At 57.3% G+C, this 19,536-nt stretch overlaps 3 protein-coding genes across 5 annotated transcripts in view; 1 reads left to right on the top strand and 2 right to left on the bottom strand.

The window, feature by feature from the left end:
• Positions 1-8,017, top strand: part of Apc2 (APC regulator of WNT signaling pathway 2) — a 21,895-nt gene extending 13,878 nt beyond the window's left edge. For all 3 annotated transcript variants that reach the window (XM_008837159.1, XM_017799117.1, XM_008837158.1), the window contains one exon: positions 902-8,017. In XM_008837159.1, coding sequence (XP_008835381.1) covers positions 902-5,888 — 4,987 coding nt within the window. In that variant the 3' untranslated portion in view covers positions 5,889-8,017. The remainder of the gene's footprint in view (positions 1-901) is intronic.
• A 749-nt stretch (positions 8,018-8,766) lies between these two features.
• CUNH19orf25 (chromosome unknown C19orf25 homolog) lies at positions 8,767-10,457 on the bottom strand. Its single transcript, XM_008837157.3, has 2 exons — positions 10,155-10,457; positions 8,767-9,135 (listed from the first exon to the last, which is right to left on the bottom strand). Exons 1-2 carry the CDS (start codon positions 10,282-10,284, stop codon positions 8,924-8,926), a joined length of 342 nt encoding a protein of 113 aa, XP_008835379.1. The 5' UTR covers positions 10,285-10,457; the 3' UTR covers positions 8,767-8,923.
• Positions 10,458-11,070: 613 nt separating this feature from the next.
• The window catches only part of Pcsk4 (proprotein convertase subtilisin/kexin type 4), a 9,740-nt gene continuing 1,274 nt past the window's right edge, over positions 11,071-19,536 (bottom strand). The window contains exons 3-15 of the mRNA XM_008837151.3: positions 17,407-17,499; positions 17,193-17,321; positions 17,023-17,099; positions 16,832-16,920; positions 16,454-16,626; positions 16,155-16,367; positions 14,365-14,465; positions 14,179-14,282; positions 13,994-14,111; positions 13,445-13,627; positions 13,218-13,342; positions 12,233-12,355; positions 11,071-12,109 (exon numbers count right to left, since the gene is read on the bottom strand). Coding sequence (XP_008835373.1) covers positions 11,967-12,109; positions 12,233-12,355; positions 13,218-13,342; positions 13,445-13,627; positions 13,994-14,111; positions 14,179-14,282; positions 14,365-14,465; positions 16,155-16,367; positions 16,454-16,626; positions 16,832-16,920; positions 17,023-17,099; positions 17,193-17,321; positions 17,407-17,499 — 1,671 coding nt within the window. The 3' untranslated portion in view covers positions 11,071-11,966. The remainder of the gene's footprint in view (positions 12,110-12,232; positions 12,356-13,217; positions 13,343-13,444; positions 13,628-13,993; positions 14,112-14,178; positions 14,283-14,364; positions 14,466-16,154; positions 16,368-16,453; positions 16,627-16,831; positions 16,921-17,022; positions 17,100-17,192; positions 17,322-17,406; positions 17,500-19,536) is intronic.

Here is a 19,536-nt window from a genome sequence, read left to right as displayed (position 1 = left end):
ACCTGGTCTTCTGTAAGAACAGCCAGTGTTCTTAACCGCTGAGCCATCTCTCCAACCCATGTGGTGTTTTATTTGAAACGGGATCTTGCATTACAACCCAGGCTAGGGCCAGCCCAGGTTAGCCTCAGACTTGTGATATGCCTGCCTTAACCTCCCCAATGCTAGGATTTTATTTTATTTCTGGTCTTTTTGAGACAGGGTCTCCTTGTAGCCCACCTGGCCTGGATTCACTATGGAGACCAGGCTGGCCTTGAACTCACAGAGATCCATCTGCCTCTGCCTCCCAAGTGCTGGGATCAAAGGCGGGCGCCACCACACCCGGCAATATTTTTATTCTATGTGTGTGAGTGTTTTCTCTGCATATATATAAAAGAACCCATGTGTGTAATGCTTGCAGAGGCCAAAAGAGGGTGTTGGATCCCCTGAAACTGGAGTTATAGACTGTTATCCTTAACATGGGTGCTGGGAACTGAACCTGGGTGCTCTGCAAGAGCAGCCAGTGCTTTTAACCACTGAGCCAGCACTCCTACCTTGGAGTTTATCTGCTAACCCTAGCAGATCTATGCCTGGTGTGATGAGTGTGGCCTATCAGGTAGTCCACTGGGCTGGGGTATGAGAACACAGAAATGGAGGTGGCTGAGTGGGTGTGATTGCGGTGGGCATGACCAATAGAGGTGTGACAGGCATCCATGGGTGTGGCTACTGGGGGCGTGGCAGGCTAGTGGTGGGTGGGATTCAGGGCGTGGCAGGGCAAGGTGGGTGCTGCTGAGCAGAGGGGTTTGTCAGTGATGAGATGTGGCTGGAATGCTGTGGGGGCTGGGACAGAGGTGTGGCCTGTGTGGGGGCTTGGCCTGGGAGAGGGCTCCAGAGGCTGACCTTCCTCTTCTTGGGGTTCCCCAAGGCAGGTGCTGCGTGACCACAACTGCCTACAGACACTGCTACAACACCTCACCTCGCACAGCCTGACCATAGTGAGCAATGCGTGTGGAACACTCTGGAACCTGTCTGCCCGCAGCCCCCGGGATCAGGAACTGCTCTGGGACCTAGGGGCAGTGGGCATGCTTCGAAACCTTGTTCACTCCAAACACAAGATGATCGCCATGGGTAGCGCTGCCGCCCTGCGCAACCTGCTGGCCCACCGGCCTGCCAAGTACCAGGTGACAGCCACTGCCATCTCCCCGGGCACCTGTGTGCCCAGCCTGTATGTGCGTAAGCAGAAGGCTCTGGAGGCCGAACTGGACACCCGGCATCTGGCACAGACGCTGGGTCACCTGGAGAAACAGGGTCTGGCTGAGGCTGACAGTGCTTCAAAGAAACCTTTACCACCCCTTCGCCACCTGGATGGGCTGGCAAGGGACTATGCCTCTGATTCCGGCTGCTTTGATGACGATGATGCGCCATCCCTGGCAGCGGCTGCCACTACTGCAGAGCCTGCCAGCCCAGCGATGCTGTCCATGTTCCTCAGTGGCCCATTCCTCCAGGGCCAGGCGCTGGCCCGTACTACTGCTGCCCACCAGGGTGGCTCAGAGGCTGAGAAAGAGGCTGGTGGGGACACAGCTGTGGCCATCAAGGCAAAGGCCAAACTGGCGCTGGCCGTGGCACGGATTGACCGGCTGGTTGAGGACATTTCTGCCCTCCACACCTCATCTGATGACAGTTTTAGTCTCAGCTCAGGGGACCCCGGGCAGGAGGCACCAAGGGAGGGCCAGGCCCAGTCTTGTTCTCCATGCCGGGGACACGAGGGTGGCCGTCATGAGGTAGGTGGCCGGGCCCATCCTCTGCTGCGGCTCAAGGCTGCCCACACCAGCCTCTCCAATGACAGTCTCAACAGCAGCAGTACAAGTGATGGTTACTGTCCCCGGGAGCACATGCAGCCCTGCCCGCTGGCTGCTCTGGCTGAGCATCGTGAGGATCTTTTGAATGGGCAGAAGCGTCCCAGTCGGCTGGACCTGGACCTGCCCAGAGGCCGGGCTGAGCTGCCCTCCCAGGACACAGTGGTGTCTGATGCCCGTGTGCGAACCATCAAACTGTCTCCCACCTATCAGCATGTTCCACTGTTTGATGGGGCCACTGCAGCGGGTGTCCGACCCCTCGCTGGACCTGGGGCCTCCCCGGGGGCTTGGAAGCAGGCGTGGATGCCTGGGAACAGCCCGAGCAAGGTCCCCGAGAAGCTGGTGGGCTCCCCGCTGCCTGTGGCCAGCAGGGTACTGCAGAAGCTAGTGGCAGAGGATGGGCCCATGTCTCTTTCTCGATGTAGCTCTCTGTCTTCATTGTCTTCCACTGGCCATGCTGGCCCCAGTGAGACAGGAAATTTGGATGACAGTGATTCATCTCTAGAGGGGTTAGAGGAGGCTGGCCCTGGGAAGTCTGAGCTGGATGGAGCATGGCAGGCCTCGAGGTCCACTTCTCTGCCCGTGACCATCCCAGCCCCACACCAGGGCCACAGTCGGGGTCTGGGGATGGAGGATGCTACCTCCAGCTCATCAGAGAACTGCGTGCAGGAGACACCCTTGGTCCTCAGCCGCTGTAGCTCCGTGAGTTCTCTGGGCAGCTTTGAGAGCCAGTCCATTGCGAGCTCCATCCCTAGTGATCCATGCAGCGGGCTGGGCAGTGGTACTGTGAGTCCCAGTGAACTGCCAGATAGTCCTGGGCAGACGATGCCACCCAGCCGCAGCAAGACACCACCGGCACCACCGGGTCAGCCTGAGACCAGCCAGTTCAGCCTACAGTGGGAGAGCTATGTGAAGCGCTTTTTAGACATTGCGGACTGTCGGGAGCGATGCCAGCCACCCTCGGAGTTGGATGCAGGTAGTGTGCGCTTCACTGTGGAGAAGCCTGATGAAAACTTCTCCTGTGCCTCCAGCCTCAGCGCACTGGCCCTGCATGAACTTTATGTACAACAGGACGTGGAGCTGCGACTGAGGCCACCGGCCTGCCCAGAGCGTGCTGGGGGCAGTGGGGGACACCGTCGGAGGGATGAGGCTGCTGGCCGCCTTGAGGGTCCAACGTCCAGTAACTCTCGAGCTCGTGTGGCTGCTGACAAGGAGCTGGAGTTGCTGCGTGAGTGTCTAGGGGCTGCTGTGCCTGCCCGGCTCCATAAGGTGACCTCTGCATTGATGCCCGGCCGCCGGGCACTGCCTGTCCCTGTGTACATGTTAGTGCCTGCCCCGGCCCGGGATGATGACTCAGGTACTGACTCAGCAGAGGGCACCCCGGTTAACTTTTCCAGTGCTGCCTCACTCAGTGATGAGACACTTCAGGGACACTCCAGGGACCAGCCCTGTGGACCTGTGGACAGACAGAAACCCATAGGCCAAGCAGCACCTGCCAGGAGGAGTGCTGGTCACCGGCCCAAGGCAGTGGGCACTGGTAAGAACACAGAACAGGCCCGAGGAGCCAGCAGGACCCGGGCAAGATTGGAGCTGCCCCTGAGCCGGCCTTTGAGTGCACGATCCAACAGAGATGGCTCCAGCCAGGTTCGGACCCATGGGGATGGGGCTCTGCAGTCCCTCTGCCTCACTACCCCCACAGAGGAGGCTGTATACTGTTTTTATGGCTCTGACGAGGAGCCACCGGCCACAGCACCGCCACCAAGGCGGGCATCTGCCATTCCACGGGCTCTAAAGCAGGAGAAGTCCACGAAACTAGCTCCTCCACCCATGAGGGCCCAGCCCAGAATGATTGTGGACGAGACCCCACCATGCTACTCCCTGACATCTTCGGCCAGTTCCCTCAGCGAGCCTGAGGTCCCTGAGAGGCCAGCCAGCCATCTGCAAGGCCAGGAGCTGGTGGCCACCAAGGACCCAGGCCTGGGTGGTAGACAGGATAGCTTTCCCAGCCCACGGGCTGAGGAGGAACTACTGCAAAAGTGTATCAGCTCAGCCCTTCCAAGGCACCGGCCACAGGTACAGGGTTCACGGCGTCGCAAGCCACGAGCTGCCCGACAGAATGAGGTACCCCGGAAATGCTGCGAGGAGGTGCCTGGCTCCGATCCAGCCTCTGATTTAGACAGTGTGGAGTGGAAGGCCATCCAAGAGGGCGCAAACTCCATAGTCACTTGGCTGCATCAGGCAGCAGCCAGGGCCAGCCTGGAGGCCTCATCAGAGACTGACTCTGTACTGTCTTTGGCATCCGGTCTGTCCCCAGGCTCCTCTTTACAGCCTTCCAAAGACAGGAAGGGGCAGCAACCTGGGGCTGGGACCGAAGCTGTGAGTGTCTGCCATCCAGAGAAACAGGATACTTCCTCCACCAAGGTCAGTGGGAACCCCTGCTCTCCTGGAGGCTCTGAGAAGCCAAGAGGTGTTCATCAGAAGACTGTGACAGGGGAGCCAGCTGTGCTCCGGGGACGGACAGTAATTTATATGCCCAGTCCAGTCTCCCGGTCTCAGCCTAAAGGGGTCCCCGGGCCCTGTACCAAACCTAGAAAGATGGGGTCAGCTGGTACCACTCAGCCTGAAACTGCCACCAAGTCCCCCAGTCCTGGGCAGCTGCGTTCACGGAGCCTCCACCGGCCTGGCAAAATCTCTGAACTGGCAGCTATGAACCATCCACCAAGGAGTGCCACGCCGCCAGCTCGCCTCACCAAGACCCCATCCTCCAGTTCCTCCCAGACCTCCTCTGCCTCTCAGCCCCTGCCTAGGCGGTCCCCTCTGGCTACTCTCCCCTCAGGATCCCTGCTGGGTCCTGGAGAGTCCCCAGTGCCCAAGTCACCAGCCCGGGCCCTTCTAGCTAAGCAACACAAGACTCAGAAGTCACCAGTGCGAATTCCATTCATGCAAAAGCCAGCCAGGCGAGGGCCACCACCGCTGGCCAAGCCGGCCCCAGAGCCAGGACCCAGAGGCCGAGCAGGGGCTGAAGGGGTTCCCGGGGTGCGTGGTGGCCGCCTGGGCCTGGTGCGCATGACCTCAGCCCGTTCCAGTGGCAGTGAGTCCTGCACCCGCTCAGGTTTCCGAAGACAGCTGACCTTCATCAAAGAGTCCCCAGGTCTCCTGCATCGCCGCAGATCAGAATTGTCATCCACAGGTTCCACAGTGTCCACAGCCTCCATGGCCCAGGTCTCCTCACCCTGCCATGGCCAGCCCACACTACCTGCAGTTTTCCTCTGCTCCTCTCGCTGTGACGAGCTGCGGGTGTCCCCACGGCAGTCCCCAGGGCCACAGCAGTCTCCGAAGTCTAGGCCAGGTCCTACCCCACGTGCTCCCAGGCGCACCAGCTCGGAGAGTCCCTCACGGCTGCCAGTTCGTACCACCCCCCTGCAGCCCGAGAAAGTCAAGCGGTATGCGTCCCTGCCACACATCAGTGTGGCCCGCAGGCAAGATAGCACAGTCCCTGTGCCTGCTGCCCGCACCAATGCCACCCGCCGGGGCAGTGACAGCGAGGCCAGGCCACTGCCCAGGGTAGCTGCGCCGGGCACTACCTGGCGGCGGATCCGAGATGAAGATGTACCCTACATTCTACGTAGCACACTGCCCGCCACCGCCCTGCCACTCCGGGGTCCATCACCTGAGGACAGCCCCTCAGGGACCCAGCAGCGCAAGACCAGTGATGCTGTGGTTCAAACGGAAGAGGTGGTCACCCCTAAGACCAATTCTAGCACGTCACCCAGCCTGGAGAGCAGGGATCCCCCAAAGGCCCCAGCCACCGGCCCTGTTGCACCCCTGGGCAGTGATGTGGATGGGCCAGTCCTTGCCAAGCTCCCTTGCTCAGTACCCTTCACTCATGAAGGCCTGAGTGTCACTGTAGGGGGCTTCCCCATCAGCAGGCATGGCTCCCCAAGCCGGGCTGCACGCGTATCCCCCTTCAACTATGTGCCCAGTCCCATGGCTGTGGCCAGTAACTCCTCAGTGGAGAAAGCCCCCATGTCCACTCCAGTCAGCCTCCTGGAATAGCAGATCTAGACATGTATGCTGGAACATTCTCCTGGCCATGTGGCCCAGTGCAGCTGCCCTGTGGGCCTGCTCTCTAGATGCTCTGAGTAGGTGAAGTCCTCGGAGCCCCTTTTAAGCATGCCTATCTGCCCCTTCCACCCCTGGGGCTTCATCCAGGGGAAGTGACCACAGACAGGGGCCATTGAGCACACATGGTGGGGGGAGTGTCATCCTTCCAGATCTGGTCAGGAGGGACGTGTTCTGAGGGACACTAGCTATGGGCCTCCCACGCAGGATCTGCCCCTGCTACACCCAGTAGGATGGTGGGGGACAGGTACAGAGAGCACAGGAAGGCTAAGCCTGGCAGCTGTGTCTGCCACAGCCCTCAGCTCTCTAATTAGGGCTCTGGTAATTGGTTAATGAGAACTTCGCTGGGTGTGTTTGTGTTCCCAGGCAGCTGGGGAGAGTGGGTTGAAGGGTGGAGCCAAGCTGGCAGACAGACAGACTTGCCTACCCAGCATGTGTGGAGTGTGTGTGTGAAGGCTGCTAACGGCAAAATGGTCCAATGCAGATGCCTGGGGCCCGCTGAATTCATGTCCCTCCCAAGGGGGAAGTGGGACAGGACCCAGACGGGGGGCACACAGGGCCCTGAGCTGTTCATCGGTGTCTTGCCTGTTTACAAAGCAGGAAGCTTGAGGATCCGGGCCAGCCACAGCTTGGTCAAAACAGCAACTTGGAGGACAAGGTTGAGTGGCCTGAGGCTGCCTGTGGACTCAACATGTTAAGTTGTGAGCAGAGGATGAAGTAGGAATTATACAGGGAACACTGAGGAGTTTCAGGAGATCTGGGTATTGGGTCTGTGTATGTATCCCACGGACCTTTGTGAGAGGAACCTGGGGTGCAGTTAAGGCCTCATCTCAGTATGCAGTGTCCTCTCAAGAGTTGATAACCTCTTTCTGACAGGATCCTAGGGGCAGGCAGCTCTTTGCAAGGGGACCTACAGCTTACGGCCAACTGCGAGAGCTGCTCCCAGAGGACCAACTGGGACCCCATCTGGGATGAGGGAAGTGGTTTTGAGTCACATGGGAGGCTTCTTTAGGAAACAGGACAGCGTGTCCCTCTGTCCATACTTCATCCTCCATATGGCTGGCCCCCATCCTGTTGTCCCTCCTGGGTGAGGCAGACCCCATAGTGCTAAGCAATTTAACCCTTCATCTCCCAGAGCTCTCACCACCCAGCATTCTGTCGCTAACTCGCTGGGCAGAGCCACGCTGGGGACTCAATGCAAGTCCAGGACACTGCCTGCCGTTCTGCACCGCTTGGGGGATTCCAAAGACACACTGGCCTGCAGATGACTAGCAGCAAGGGAACAAGGAGAGAGACCTTCCCAGGACACTGCAGGCTAGACCTGGAACCCCTGAATGCCTGGTCACACCCACCACAGGCAGCCATACAACAGGATGACCCAGTGGAGGGGACATGGCAGTAGACAGAGCCCCAGCTTGGCCAGATGTCCAACCAGCTGGAGCTGTGAACTGCAGCTTGCAAAGACTGACCCTGTGTACTTACACTGTGAGACTCCCCCCCCTTGGCGGTGCATGTGGCACCGCTCTGTGCCTCAGTTTCCCCATGTGGGCCATGGAGAGGGCTCCAAAGCTAGCTCTGGGTGAGTGGATGGGAGGTCTTGGGTGTTGCTTACAGAGAGGCCAGGGCCACTGAGCCCACCTCCTGTCCTGCACCCCCTTAGGAATTCTCTATCCCCCACAAGGGTCACAAGCCACAAAGCATCACCTGGACCAAAGCACACAGATGGGAAGTGGAGCTCCAGCCTGCTCTACAGTGTCTTTAGAGAAAGAACAAGAGGGGTCTGGGGTAGGCTGGCTCTCAGCACCCTGAGCTGTGGTCCACTGGAGACTCACTACTGGGTGCTTTAACAGGGTGACATGCCCACCTTTTACCTCTTGTCTGTCTTGCTGACCAGAGGCCAAGGCCACCCCCCTGGCTTGCACCTGGTCTGTCTGGCACTGCCCTATCTCCTGTACATACACACCTGGAACCCCATGTAAACAAGTGTGGTGGGAGCACGCTGAGCCCAGCTTTCTGGCTCATGTTCACACCTTTAATAAAGCAAACCTTGCATTGCTCTGGGTCACCCTCCCATCAACATGGGTGACAGATGGGGAGGATTTCTACTGTGGCCATGGCCCAACCCCACATGCAGACCCACAAGCTTCTTACTTCATGGATACCTTGGGCTAGGTCCAGGCTGGCAAGTTGGACATGAGTCCACTGGGGCTCAGTCATGTAATCACTTGCTCCTGAACACTAGTCTTCAGCCACTGGCTACAAATGGGTGGAAGTGGGGAGACCAGCAGACACTAGGGCCACTGTGGCCACAGGTAAAGGCCACATCTGGCAGGGGTTCAGCTTCCCCGCCTAAGATCCAGTGTCCAGCTTAGGGGAGATCTTAGCTCAAAGTCCAGGCACCCCAGAGTAGTTGGTCCACACTGAGGTGAGGATCTCAGGATTCTCAAAGGAGCGATGTAGCCTGCATGCAGCCATCTGCCAAGATGGTATTACACTGAGAGCATCAGGGTAGCTGTGTGTCTGCCACCCCAGGCTTTTGGCCCCCACTTCTTCCATACCTCCCAGACTTCTCAAGCGAAAACCACATTTCCAATTCCTCCAGCCATGGGGAGACAAGACACTGAATGCACTGGTGGCCAGTCCTGCTGGGCAGTGAGACAGCAACCCCGGGTGGCAGCGAGTGGGACCAGGGCACAGTGGTGAATGGGTTGAAGCAAGCAGGTTGGCCCTGAACCCCAACTTGCAGCTGAGTCCCAGGTGAACCCCAAACCCAGAGCTTCCCATAAACCCATCAAAGTAGGTGCTAAGGGCCTGAATGAACAAGAGTCAACCATTTACCAAGTAGTATCTCAAATGAGAGGCCACTGTGGGTGGAAGAGGGGATGTCAGCCCAGTTGGGCATCCAGGACCCTGGGGAGGACTTGGACGAACAGACAGATGGAAAGACTATATCTGGTGCAACTGCAGCCCTAGGAGGTGGCTGAGGTCCCCAGCAGCACCACCTGGCCCATGTCCTGCTCCAGCCTGCAGCCAGCTTCATGGAGATCTTCGAACTTCTGCTTCAACTCGTCTCCAACCTGCCGCAGCCTCTCATTGGTGGCCACATACGCGCGGCTCTGTTGGTAGAGCTGTTCCTGCTGGGCTTCGGGGTCCTCAGCCTTCAGGGAGGGATCTGGAGGTTCTGGGGAAAAAACACAGTGTCACCACCCTCAGGCCAGTGAGCCCCACAATGCAGATGCCCAGGTACAGAAAACATCCTTTCTGGTCAGGCAAGCAGTGGTGCACGCCTGTCATCCCAGCAGTGGGGAGGTAGAGGCAAGAAAATCAAGAATTCAGGATCAGCTACATAGTGAATTTGAGGCTAACCTGGGGTATGTGAGACCCCATCTAGGCCCTAGAAAACACAAGGCAGGGGCTAGAGAGACAGCTCAGTGGTTAAGAGCACTGGCTGCTCTCGCAGAGGACCTGGGTTCAGTTCCCAGCACCCACATGGTGGGTAACAAACATCTGTAACTCCAGTTCCAGGGGATTTGACGCCCTCTTCTGGCTTCCACAGGCATTACATGTACAGGTATGCTTACATGGATGGCGGCAAAACCCTAACATAAATAATTGTTTTTTCAGACAGGGTCTCTGGGTAGCCCCAGCTGGCCTAGAACTCACTACGTAGACCAGGCTGACCTCAATCTCACAGAGGCCTCCTAAATGCTGGGATTAAAGATGTGCCTGATCACACTTTTTTTTTTTTTTTTAATCTTAAAAAGACAAAGCCAGAGTTGCAGAAAAAACCCAGGTCCGGGGATTAGAGCCAGTCAAGTCACCCTCCACTCACCAAGTGACCTCACTGGCCCACCCAAAAATATAGGGTAAGACTTGCAGAAAACGTACCCCTGCCCTGTGCCTCAGTTCCCTCAGATTCCCAAGTACGCACACCTGGGCCTAAACTATTCTGTTTTTGTGGGTGATTTTGGCTTTTCTGTTATTTTGTTTGAGACATGGCCTCACTGAGCAGCCCAGACTGGCCTGGACCTCACAGCAATCCTCCTGCCTTGCCTCCTGCACCCCTGCTTGGCAATCGATAAGGCGAGGGTGGGCCCCACTTTGCACACGACTGCTTGACTGAGGCCAGTTCACGTCCCCAGGTTCCGGTCTGCAGTCTGGGTGTCCCCCCTACTTGGAGGGACCCCACTCCCCTCCTACCTTCTGGGACCAGGGCAGTAAAGACGGGGTCCTGGGCTGGCGCCCCCCGCACATCCTCCAGGATCTGCTCCACCGTGGGGGGCGCGGGCCGCGTGGGCAGCACCACGCGCTTCTTGGCCTTGGAGCCCATGATGCAGGCGGAGCAGCGAAGCACGTAAACTCCTAGGCCGCCGGAACCCGGCGCCTGCGCCCTGCCCCGCCACGCTCCTCGCCTCTCTTCCTCCTTCCGCCCAGGGTCTCAGCTTCCGGCTCGACCTCCGGCCTCAGTTTTCCCATGGAGCATCTCTGCACCTAGCGTCACGCACAGCTTCCACTTCCGTTTCCTGTCTGAGTGCAACTTGGTTTCAGATGCCTCCCGCACACTTCCGGCTCCCTCCCCACCCTTCCCAGTGAGGTCCCGCCTCCTTTTAAAGCGACCTCTCACTTGCTGATGCCGAGATTCCATCTAATAGAATCAGAGCTCTGCCCAGGGTGGAGGGAGCACTCAGCGGTTAAGAGGGCTTGCAGCTCTGGATGACAACCTGGGTTCGGTCCCCAGCACCCACATCACGGCTGCCAACCATCCATGATTCCAGTTCCAGGGGATCCGACGCCCTCTACTGGCCTCCGCAGGGGTGCACGACAGGGGTGCACTTACATACATACAGGCAAGACACTCATACACAGAAAATAAAAATACATAAACTTAGGGCTGGAGAGATGGCTCAGCAGTTAAGAGCACTGACTGCTCTTGCAGAGGACCTGGATTGGATTCCCAGCACCCACATGCAGCTACCAACCGTTCTTAACTCCAGTTCCAGGGGAATCCGAAGCCCTCTTCTGACCTCCACAGCATTGCACAACACGGGTGCACTCACATACATGCAGACAATACACTCATACACATAAAATAAAAATAATAAATAAAATATTTTTAAAAATGGGTGGACAAGAGTTTGAGACCCCCTGGCTCGGTAGCAAATGGGAACAGACTCACTGATCACTGCCATGCACACAGGGGGTGCTTAATAAATGTTGGTGCTCCACCTATCCATGGGGGTCCTATGTGCCAGAGCTTTGCTTCCCCTTCATGGCTGCATGGTATTTCAGCATGTGGATGGACAGTGGGACTCACGTTGGCCATGATCTCCTCCCTGCTGCCCTCCCATGCTTGGGGGGTATCCTCGGACCTGGGGCAGAGTCTCCCTTAGATTGGCTTGTTTGGGGGACACTGGCCCCCATACCTCAAAGGAGGCCACAGACTTGCATCCTCTATTCAACCTTTATTTAACAACTATGAGGTCAGATCTGGAGCCCATGGACAGATTCTGGGGTGGCGAAGGAGGGAGAGGTGGTTGGTGGCTATGGTCTGGCCTCTGCTCACCCCACCCATAGCCCTGATCCTGAACGTGTAAGATGTCTTTTCCACTTGGAGGCCACACTGTGGGGTGTTATACAGCTTATGCTGTGCCCACAGCTGGAGGTGGCCCATCAAGGACTCCTGGGGCAGACCTCAGAAGCGGTGTACCCAGGGAGACAGTGCCCCCCACCTCTGTCCTCTGAGTCCTGTGTCTCTGGGTCCCCAGCTTTCCCGGTGGTGTGCATACAGGGTCCCCAGCTTTCCCGGTGGTGTGCATACATGGTATCAGTAAAGTGTCCAGCCTAGGGTGGGCCTCCCTCAGACATGAGGCTGAGGAGTGGGTTCCCCAAGGCCCTGTCCAGTGAGGGGCCAGCACCACAGCCCCTGACACTGGTAACTGGGGGTGGCAGGCCAAGGGAGAACCCCAGAGCTCGCCCAGCCTGGTGGACAGGAACAGGCAGTGTAGCCGCTGGTCAATCTGCCCTAGCAGGTATAACAGGATGACAGCTGACCCATCCAGTGGTCACTGCCTGGTGTGTGTGGCTGTTGAGTGTTGGCCAGCTGGAGAGGACACAGAGCCATGCCACGATGGAGGACTGACCATCACCTTCACTTTCTGTACGGGGACAGGCGGGACACAGGACATGAGGCTGCAGCAGACCAGTGCAGGTCCCACCCAACCACCCCAGGCTGCTGCGCCTCCTGCCCCCACAAGTGACCATGCCATGCAGCCACTCACCCTGGCGCAGCCCCTCTGTGTCCCTCTGCACGCATGTGCGGCTGGTCACCTGGTGGCCTGGGGGCCGTGCTGTCATGTCCTCAGCTGTTCCATAGAGCAGCAGCGTGTAGTAGTGCAGGGTCCCTGGGCAGGGGTCGCGATGTGCAGCGGGGAACAGGCTGTGGGTGGCCTGCTGGGCTCTGCAGCCCCCACCCAGCCTGACAACTGGGTCCAGCTGCAGCAGCAGGACACTCCCCTCTATTAACTCCCCAGGGTAACAGCACCTACCATGCGCCAGAAGCTGGAACTCTTCCCCCTTTAACTCCCTAAGATAATAGTACCTACTGTGTGCCAGTGAGTGGACTCCCCCACTTCCCCAGGGTAACTGTACCTACTGCGTGCCAGTGGCCAGGCACTCCCATTAACTCTCCAGGGTAACTACCTACTGTGTGCTGGGGTTAGAGCCCCCCCCACTTTCTCAGGGTAATTGTGCCTACTCTGTGCCAGTGGCCTGACCTGACCTCCTCACTCCCCAGATAACTACCTTTTATGTGCCAGTGGCCAGACCTTCCCACTTCTCTCAGGTGACTTCACTTACTGGGCACCACTTCTCTCTGGTAACTGCACCTACTATGTTCCAGTGGCTGGATTCTTTACTTCTTCCAGGTTACTGCACCTACTGTGTGCCAGACACCCCTTTTCTCCCCCAGATAACTATACACCTACTGTGCACTAGTGGCCAGACCCCCCCCCCACATCTTCCGGTAACTGCAACCTACTGTGTGCTAGATCTGCCTGTTGAATGATCCTTCCTTGGAGACTCTTGGGGCCCTCTGTGTCTGTGGGGCAACCAGGGCAGGGTCTGTACTACCCCCCTGTCCCCCAGGCCATAAAGCCCTGCAGTCCCCGAGCCTTGCACCCCTCAACCGCATAGCACCCCAGCCCCCCAGCCCACCTTCTCGCAGCCCTGCAGCATCCAGCCCCACAGCCGGAGCCTGGCTCTCACCAGTGTTGAAATAGTAACCCTTATTCTCCAGGTCCAGCATCCACAGACCATGTGGGTCCTCATCCCAGTAGTGAGTGGACATGAAGATCCAGTTGTTGTAGCCCTGACCACTGATGTCCAAGGGTCTAAGGCCCATGGAAGGCATGGGAGAGACGGCACAGTCATCTCATGTGAGTCTCCGCCAGGCAGCACCTGCTCATGGGTCCCTGGGGATAGGAGTCTCCCACCTGATGGCCACTAGAGTGGAGCGTGTGCCCATGGGGCTAGTCAGGGAGATTTCCAGGTCCCCTCGGCGGCTGTAGGACAGCGACAGCTGCACCTGCACATGCTCCAGCGAGCGGATGAGACGGCGCGGGCCTTCAGAGCACGCAGACACGTTTTTGGCCACCAGCATCCGCGGCAGGATGGGGCTGGGTGGGGTGAGGACCTTCCTGTTGGCCTGCTGGCTGGCCGCCAGGAGGAGGGTCTGGGATCCAAGGCCCTCCTTCTTTCACAGATGGGTAAACTGAGATCTTGGGGCACCGGACCTGGCTTGGGCTACGGCGGGGAGAGGTGGCGATTCCAGAAACGTGCGGGCCACAAGCAAGACAGAGCCTGGGGGAAATGGAGCCTGGGCACAGCGCCCCTGGAGAGGAGGCGGGGCCTCCCTCCCGTGCCGGCGAGGTCTTCGAGGAAATTGTGGCTGTGGGTAGGACCTCCCACCTATGGGGGCGGGACCATCTCCCAAGGGGCGAGGTCTCTCCAGCGGGGCGGGGAGTGGGCGGGGTATCCCTCACGTGGGGGTGTGCACCACCCGGATGGTACACTTCCTCTGCGGCTGCGTGGGCACCCACACGCGCGCCAGGTCCACCAGCAGCCCCGCGTCCAGTAGCCCGTAGCCGTAGTGGTGGCTGACTGCGGAGGAGCGGCCGTCACTTCTCTGCGCGCCCGGCACCCCAGTCCCCGGCTGGCCCCGCCGCACCTTGGCGCCCCACGCCGTTGAACTTCCAGTCTTCCGCCTGCAACTGCGCCGGCCGGGACGCGCGGACCACCAAGTGTTGCAGGTCCCTCCAGGTCAGCAGCGGGCTGAGGGGCGAGCGCCGGTGAGCCGGGCGCCGCCCCTGAGGGGGGGCAGGGGCGGGGCAGGGGCGGGGCCCGGGGCACCTACTTGGCTTCCAGAGCCAGGGCAATCATGCCAGCGGCCAGCGGGGCGGAGGCCGAGGTCCCCGTGTGCTTGTCCGTGCACTGGTGGTGCAGGTCGGTAGTGACCTGGGATGGAAGGGACCACAGTGAGCCCAGGACACAGCAGAGAGGGAAGGCTGGCTAGAGGGAGGCAGGGACTGAGCTGAGGCTGAGCCAAGTACCAAGACTGAGCTGGAGAAACGCACCAGGGATTGAACTAAAAAAAGTAATCAGGGGACTGGAGAGATGGCTCAGCAGTTAAGAACACTGGTTGTTTTTGCAGAAGACCCGGGTTCAAATCCCAGCACCCACATGGCAGCTAACAACTGTCCATAACTGCAGTCCCAGGGGATCCGACAGCCTCGTCTGACCTCCGAGGGCATTGCACGACACGGATGCCCTTACCTACATGCTGGCAATACACGCATACACGTAAAAAAAAAAAAAAAAAAAAAGTACTTAGGCTGGGTGTGGTGGTGCACGCCTTTAGTCCTAGCACTTGGGAGGCAAAGGCAAGCGAATTTCTGAGATGGAGGCCAGCTGGGGCTACAGGAAGACTGTCTCAAAAAAGACAAAAAGACAAAAAAAAAAAATCAGGGATGATTGAGTACCTAGAGTAACCGACCAAGCTTCCAAAGTACTGAAGATTATGTTTAACAAGTACTAAATTCTGAAGTCAACAAGTAACAAAAACTGGTTTGTTTGGTTTTGGTTTTTTGAGACAGGGTCTCTCTGCCTGCCTCTTCCTCCCCAGTGCTGGGTTTAAAGGCATGTGCTACCATGCACAGCCAAGGGCTGAGTTTCTTTTTTTCTTTTCTTTGGTTTTTTTGAGACAGGGTCTCCCTGTAGCCCCAGCTGTTCTGGAACTCACTATGTAGACCAGGATGGCCTCGAACTCACAGAGATCCGCCTGTCTCTGCCTCCCGAGTGCTGGGATTAAAGGCGTGTGCTAAAAGATACTGAATTAAAAAGGAACTAAAGACGAAGTTTAACAAGTATTAAGGATTGAGTTCAACAGTTACTAACGGCTGAGCTTTAAAAGTAGTAGACTCAAAACTAGGGACCGAGTTTTAAAAGTGCCAAGGAATTAGCTCCAAAACTACTAAGCACTGAGTTCAAAATTCTGCAAAGCCCGGAATTAAAAAGTACTGAACTTGTGAAACTCTGCGACCTGAACCCCTGGACCCCTGACAGGTGATGTCCCTGGTCAGGCCCCACCTGGGAGACAGCAGGGAAGGGGCAGCGGGAGCATCACTTGAGGAGGCCAAGGCTGCACCCTGGACCCTGGAGAGGTGGGAAGGGTATCAGGTGGGAGGGCTGGAAGCGCTAGGGCGTGGTCTGCATCCGGTTTCTGTAGAGAGGCAGGGCCTGTGGGGCCTGTGGGGGCGTGGTTTGGAGCCTCAGTGGGGGCAGGGCTTGTGGGAGTGGTCTGTGTGAGGGGGTCTGTAGAAGCAGGGCTTGTGAGTGGAGCTTGTGTGGGCCTGGTCTGGATGGGGCCCCTGTGGGGTCAGGGCTTTCGGGCAGTGCCTGTATGGGTGTGGTCAGCATGGAAGCCTCTACAGGCAGGGGCTGTGGGCGGGGCCTAAGGGGGGGGTTCTCTGTAGGGCAGGACCTGGGAACCCTGCTTGTGGATGTGGCCTTCTAGGTGGAGTCTGTACCCTTGGCCCTATGGCACCTGCAGGAGTCTTAAGGGATGGGCAAGCCTTGGGCGGGGCTGTGGTGTGGTTTGGCACCCGTGTGGCTTGGCTGGGTGCCCAGGTCCCGTCTTGAACTCACAATCTGTGGGTCTGTGGCCAAGCCGCTGCTGAAGGTTGTGGTGAAGGTGGAGGCGCAGGCCTCGCTGTACCAGGGCACTCGGCCCTGCCGCGTGGTGCTGCCCACTGACAGCGTGTGGATGCTGTTGGTGTACCCGTCACAGTTGCAGTTATCGTAGTGGAGGCCACCGTTGCCCGAGGCCCAGATGAACAGTGTGCCCAGCCCTTGGCGGCCCTGGGTGGGGAGAAATGAGGGGACCCATCAGCCAGCCCTCCAGGCTCTGGTCTGGTCCCCTCCGCCCTGTGTGGCCCCCTGTGCACCTTGGTCACGCCACGCCTGAAGGCCTCCCGGGTGAGGATGCCAGGGCCATCCACCGTGCGGCCATCATCCTCCGGGCCCCAGCTGGCACTGTAGATGTGGATATGCTGAGGTTGTAGGCTGAGGGACTGAGCCTCCACGATGTCAGTGACGGTACCATCCAACATGCGCACACCTGTGAGAGGCTGGAGACTCGTGCCAGCACCCATGTGACTGGAAGCTCCGTTTGCCCTGCTAGGCCACTTCCCTGTCACTTTTCATCACCCCCCAGCCTAGAGCCTGGTATTGCCCAACCACCAGTGGTGGGCATAGGTGGGAGGGGGCTGTCTGTGGACTGGTCAGCCTTGCCCTGACATCACCCAGCCTCCAACCCCTGGTACCTCCAATCCTGGCATTGAATGCCACGCCAGTGCCACAGAATCCATTGTTAGCAGTAGAGGCCACCTCCCCAGCACAACGTGTCCCATGCCTGGTGCCAAGGGCAAAGAGAGGAGTACCTGTCTGTCACAGCCCAGCTGGCCTCCTGCAGGCCCTGAGGACTACCTCATACCCAGCACTGGCCCTAACTCACCGGTTCTCATCACTGGTCGTGTAGCGGGGCTGTGGGTCAGGGTCATAATCATTAAAGTCATAGCTGGCCAGAGGATCCTGTTGGGACAGGAGGGACAGAAAGATAAAGATGACCTGAGTCTGGCCCAACCTGGGGATCTCGCCTGGTGCCCTTACCACTAGAACCCTCACATAATTAGCCCAGAGGTCTGGGTGGTCTTTTTCAATGCCGTCATCCAAGATGGAGACTACCACACCTCGGCCTGTCAGTCCCTGGTTCCAGACCCTCAAGATGTTGTGGTCTGGTTGTATCTCGTGGTTCTGTGAGAGGCAAGGGGGACACTGAAGTCAGTATAGGGCTCAGGTGAAGCTATCCCTGTCCACCCTGCCTAGGCTGCCTGCTCACCATGTACCATTGCTTAGAAAACCAGGGGTCCGTGGGTGACACCAGGGAGCGCTTCACCCGCCGCCGAAGTGTCTGTTGCTCGAACCACTGCACCTGTTGGGGGACACCAGGCTGGACTGTTCACTGTTTTTTTCCCAACTCACTTCCAGGGGTGTGGGAGTGGATACAGCAGGGCTGCAGGCCTGGGGGTCAGTCTGTGCTATGATAACCCCATGTTGGCTGGTGGCTAGCAGGAGCCTCAGGGTCTGTCCTCAGGGCTGAGGCCCAAAGATCCATGTATGAAGCCATTAACGAATGGGGTATAGGGGACTCTTCCCAATCTTGCTCCTTCCTCCTTCCCTATTCTAGAACCTTCTAAGTCATTCTGGTTCCCTCCTGCAGCATTTCCAAAACCAGCCACTTCTGACTCCCCTTCTTGGTCAGGACACGCCCTGCCCCATACCACCCACCCCTCTACCTCCCCCCTGGTTTTCTCTCTCTCTTTTGGTTTACTTTGTTTGTTTGTTTGTTTTTTGAGACAGCGTCTCCCTGTATCCCCAGCTGTCCTGGAACTCACTGTGTAGACCAGGCTAGCCTTGAACTCACAGAGATCCGCCTGCCTCTGCCTCCCAAGTGCTGGGATTAAAGGCGTGTGCCACCACACCTGGCTTGGTTTACATTTTTATATACTTTCTGTATGTGTGTGCATGTGCCACCACACATGTACAGAGGTCAAAGGATTATTTGCAGGGCTGGATAGATGGCTCCGCAGTTAAGAACACTGGCTGCCCTTGCAGAGGACCTGGGTTCAGTGCCCAGGATCCACATGTCAGCTAACAACCATTGGTAACTCTAGTTCCAAGGAATCCAATGTCACTTCTGGCCTTGGCAGGCATTGTATGCACATAATGCAATACATATGTACAGGCACACACATGTACACATAAATAAAAATAAAAATAAAAATTGGGAGCTGGAGAGATGGCTCAGTGGTTAAGACCACTGGCTGCTCTTGCAGAGGACTTGGGTTCGGTTCCCAACCCACATGGCAGCTAACAATCATTCTTAACTCCAGTTCCAGGGGATCTGACACTCTTGATTGATCCCTGAGGGCATTGCACGACACCGGTGCACTTACATACATGCAGGCATAACACTCATACACATAAAATTAAAAAAAACAGATACAATATTTAATAAATAAAATTAAAATTTTGTTTTTAAGGCTTTCATTTATTTTTTATGTGTAGGAGCGTTTTGCCTGCATGTATGTACATGCACCTGTGTTGTGCAGTGCCTGAACTCCTTGTGTGACTTGGAGTCAGAGTTGGATGCTGACCCTGATCCATCTGTCTATCTAGTAGCTTCTCCTATTCCTCCCGTCCTCCCCCTTTTCTTTCTCCCCCTCCTCCTCCTCCCTGTCCTCTTCCTCCTCTTCCTGCTCTTCCTCCTGCTCCTCCTTTTTCTGTGCAATCCTGATCTCGGTCCTGCAAACCCACAATCCCCACCCTCAGTTCTGTGATGCTTGGAGCCAGGCATCTCTCCAACGTCTGCTGAAACTCTGTGACGTCACCCTCTGTGACTTCCCACCCCAACTCTGTCCTAATTTTCTGACTCCCATATACCTACTTCTCCCAATGGAGGCCTGCCCTGTTCTGGCTCTGACACCTTATTGAGCACCCAGAACCTGGGTTCTAGTCCCAACTTAGTTCCACTTCCATCGAGTGACTACAGGTTTCTGACTGAGCACATGGGTTTCCTGTGTGTAAAATGGGCCAGCTTCAGGGCTAGAGAGCTGACTCAGCAGTTAAGAGCACTGGCTACTTTTGCAGAAGACCCATGCTCAGTTCCCTGCACCCATATTGTGGATAACAACCTCTATAACTCCAGTTCCAGGGACTCTGATGCCCTTTTCTGGCCTCTGTGAGCACTGCACACACATGTGCACTTACATACATGCAGGCAAAACAATCAATACACATAAAATATAGATAAATAGCTGGGCGTGGTGGCACATGCCTTTAATCCCAGCACCTGGGAGGCAGAGGTAGGTGGTTCTCTGTGATTTCAAGGCCAGCCTGGTCTACACAGTGAATTCCAGGACAGCTGGGCCTACAGGGAGACCCTGTCTCAAAAAGACCAAAAAATAAA

Source organism: Nannospalax galili, unplaced genomic scaffold, assembly GCF_000622305.1.
Source record: "Nannospalax galili isolate Female #2095 unplaced genomic scaffold, S.galili_v1.0 scaffold77, whole genome shotgun sequence".
In the NCBI taxonomy this organism is placed as follows: domain Eukaryota; kingdom Metazoa; phylum Chordata; class Mammalia; order Rodentia; family Spalacidae; genus Nannospalax; species Nannospalax galili.
This window is presented reverse-complemented; position numbering and strand designations above follow the sequence as displayed.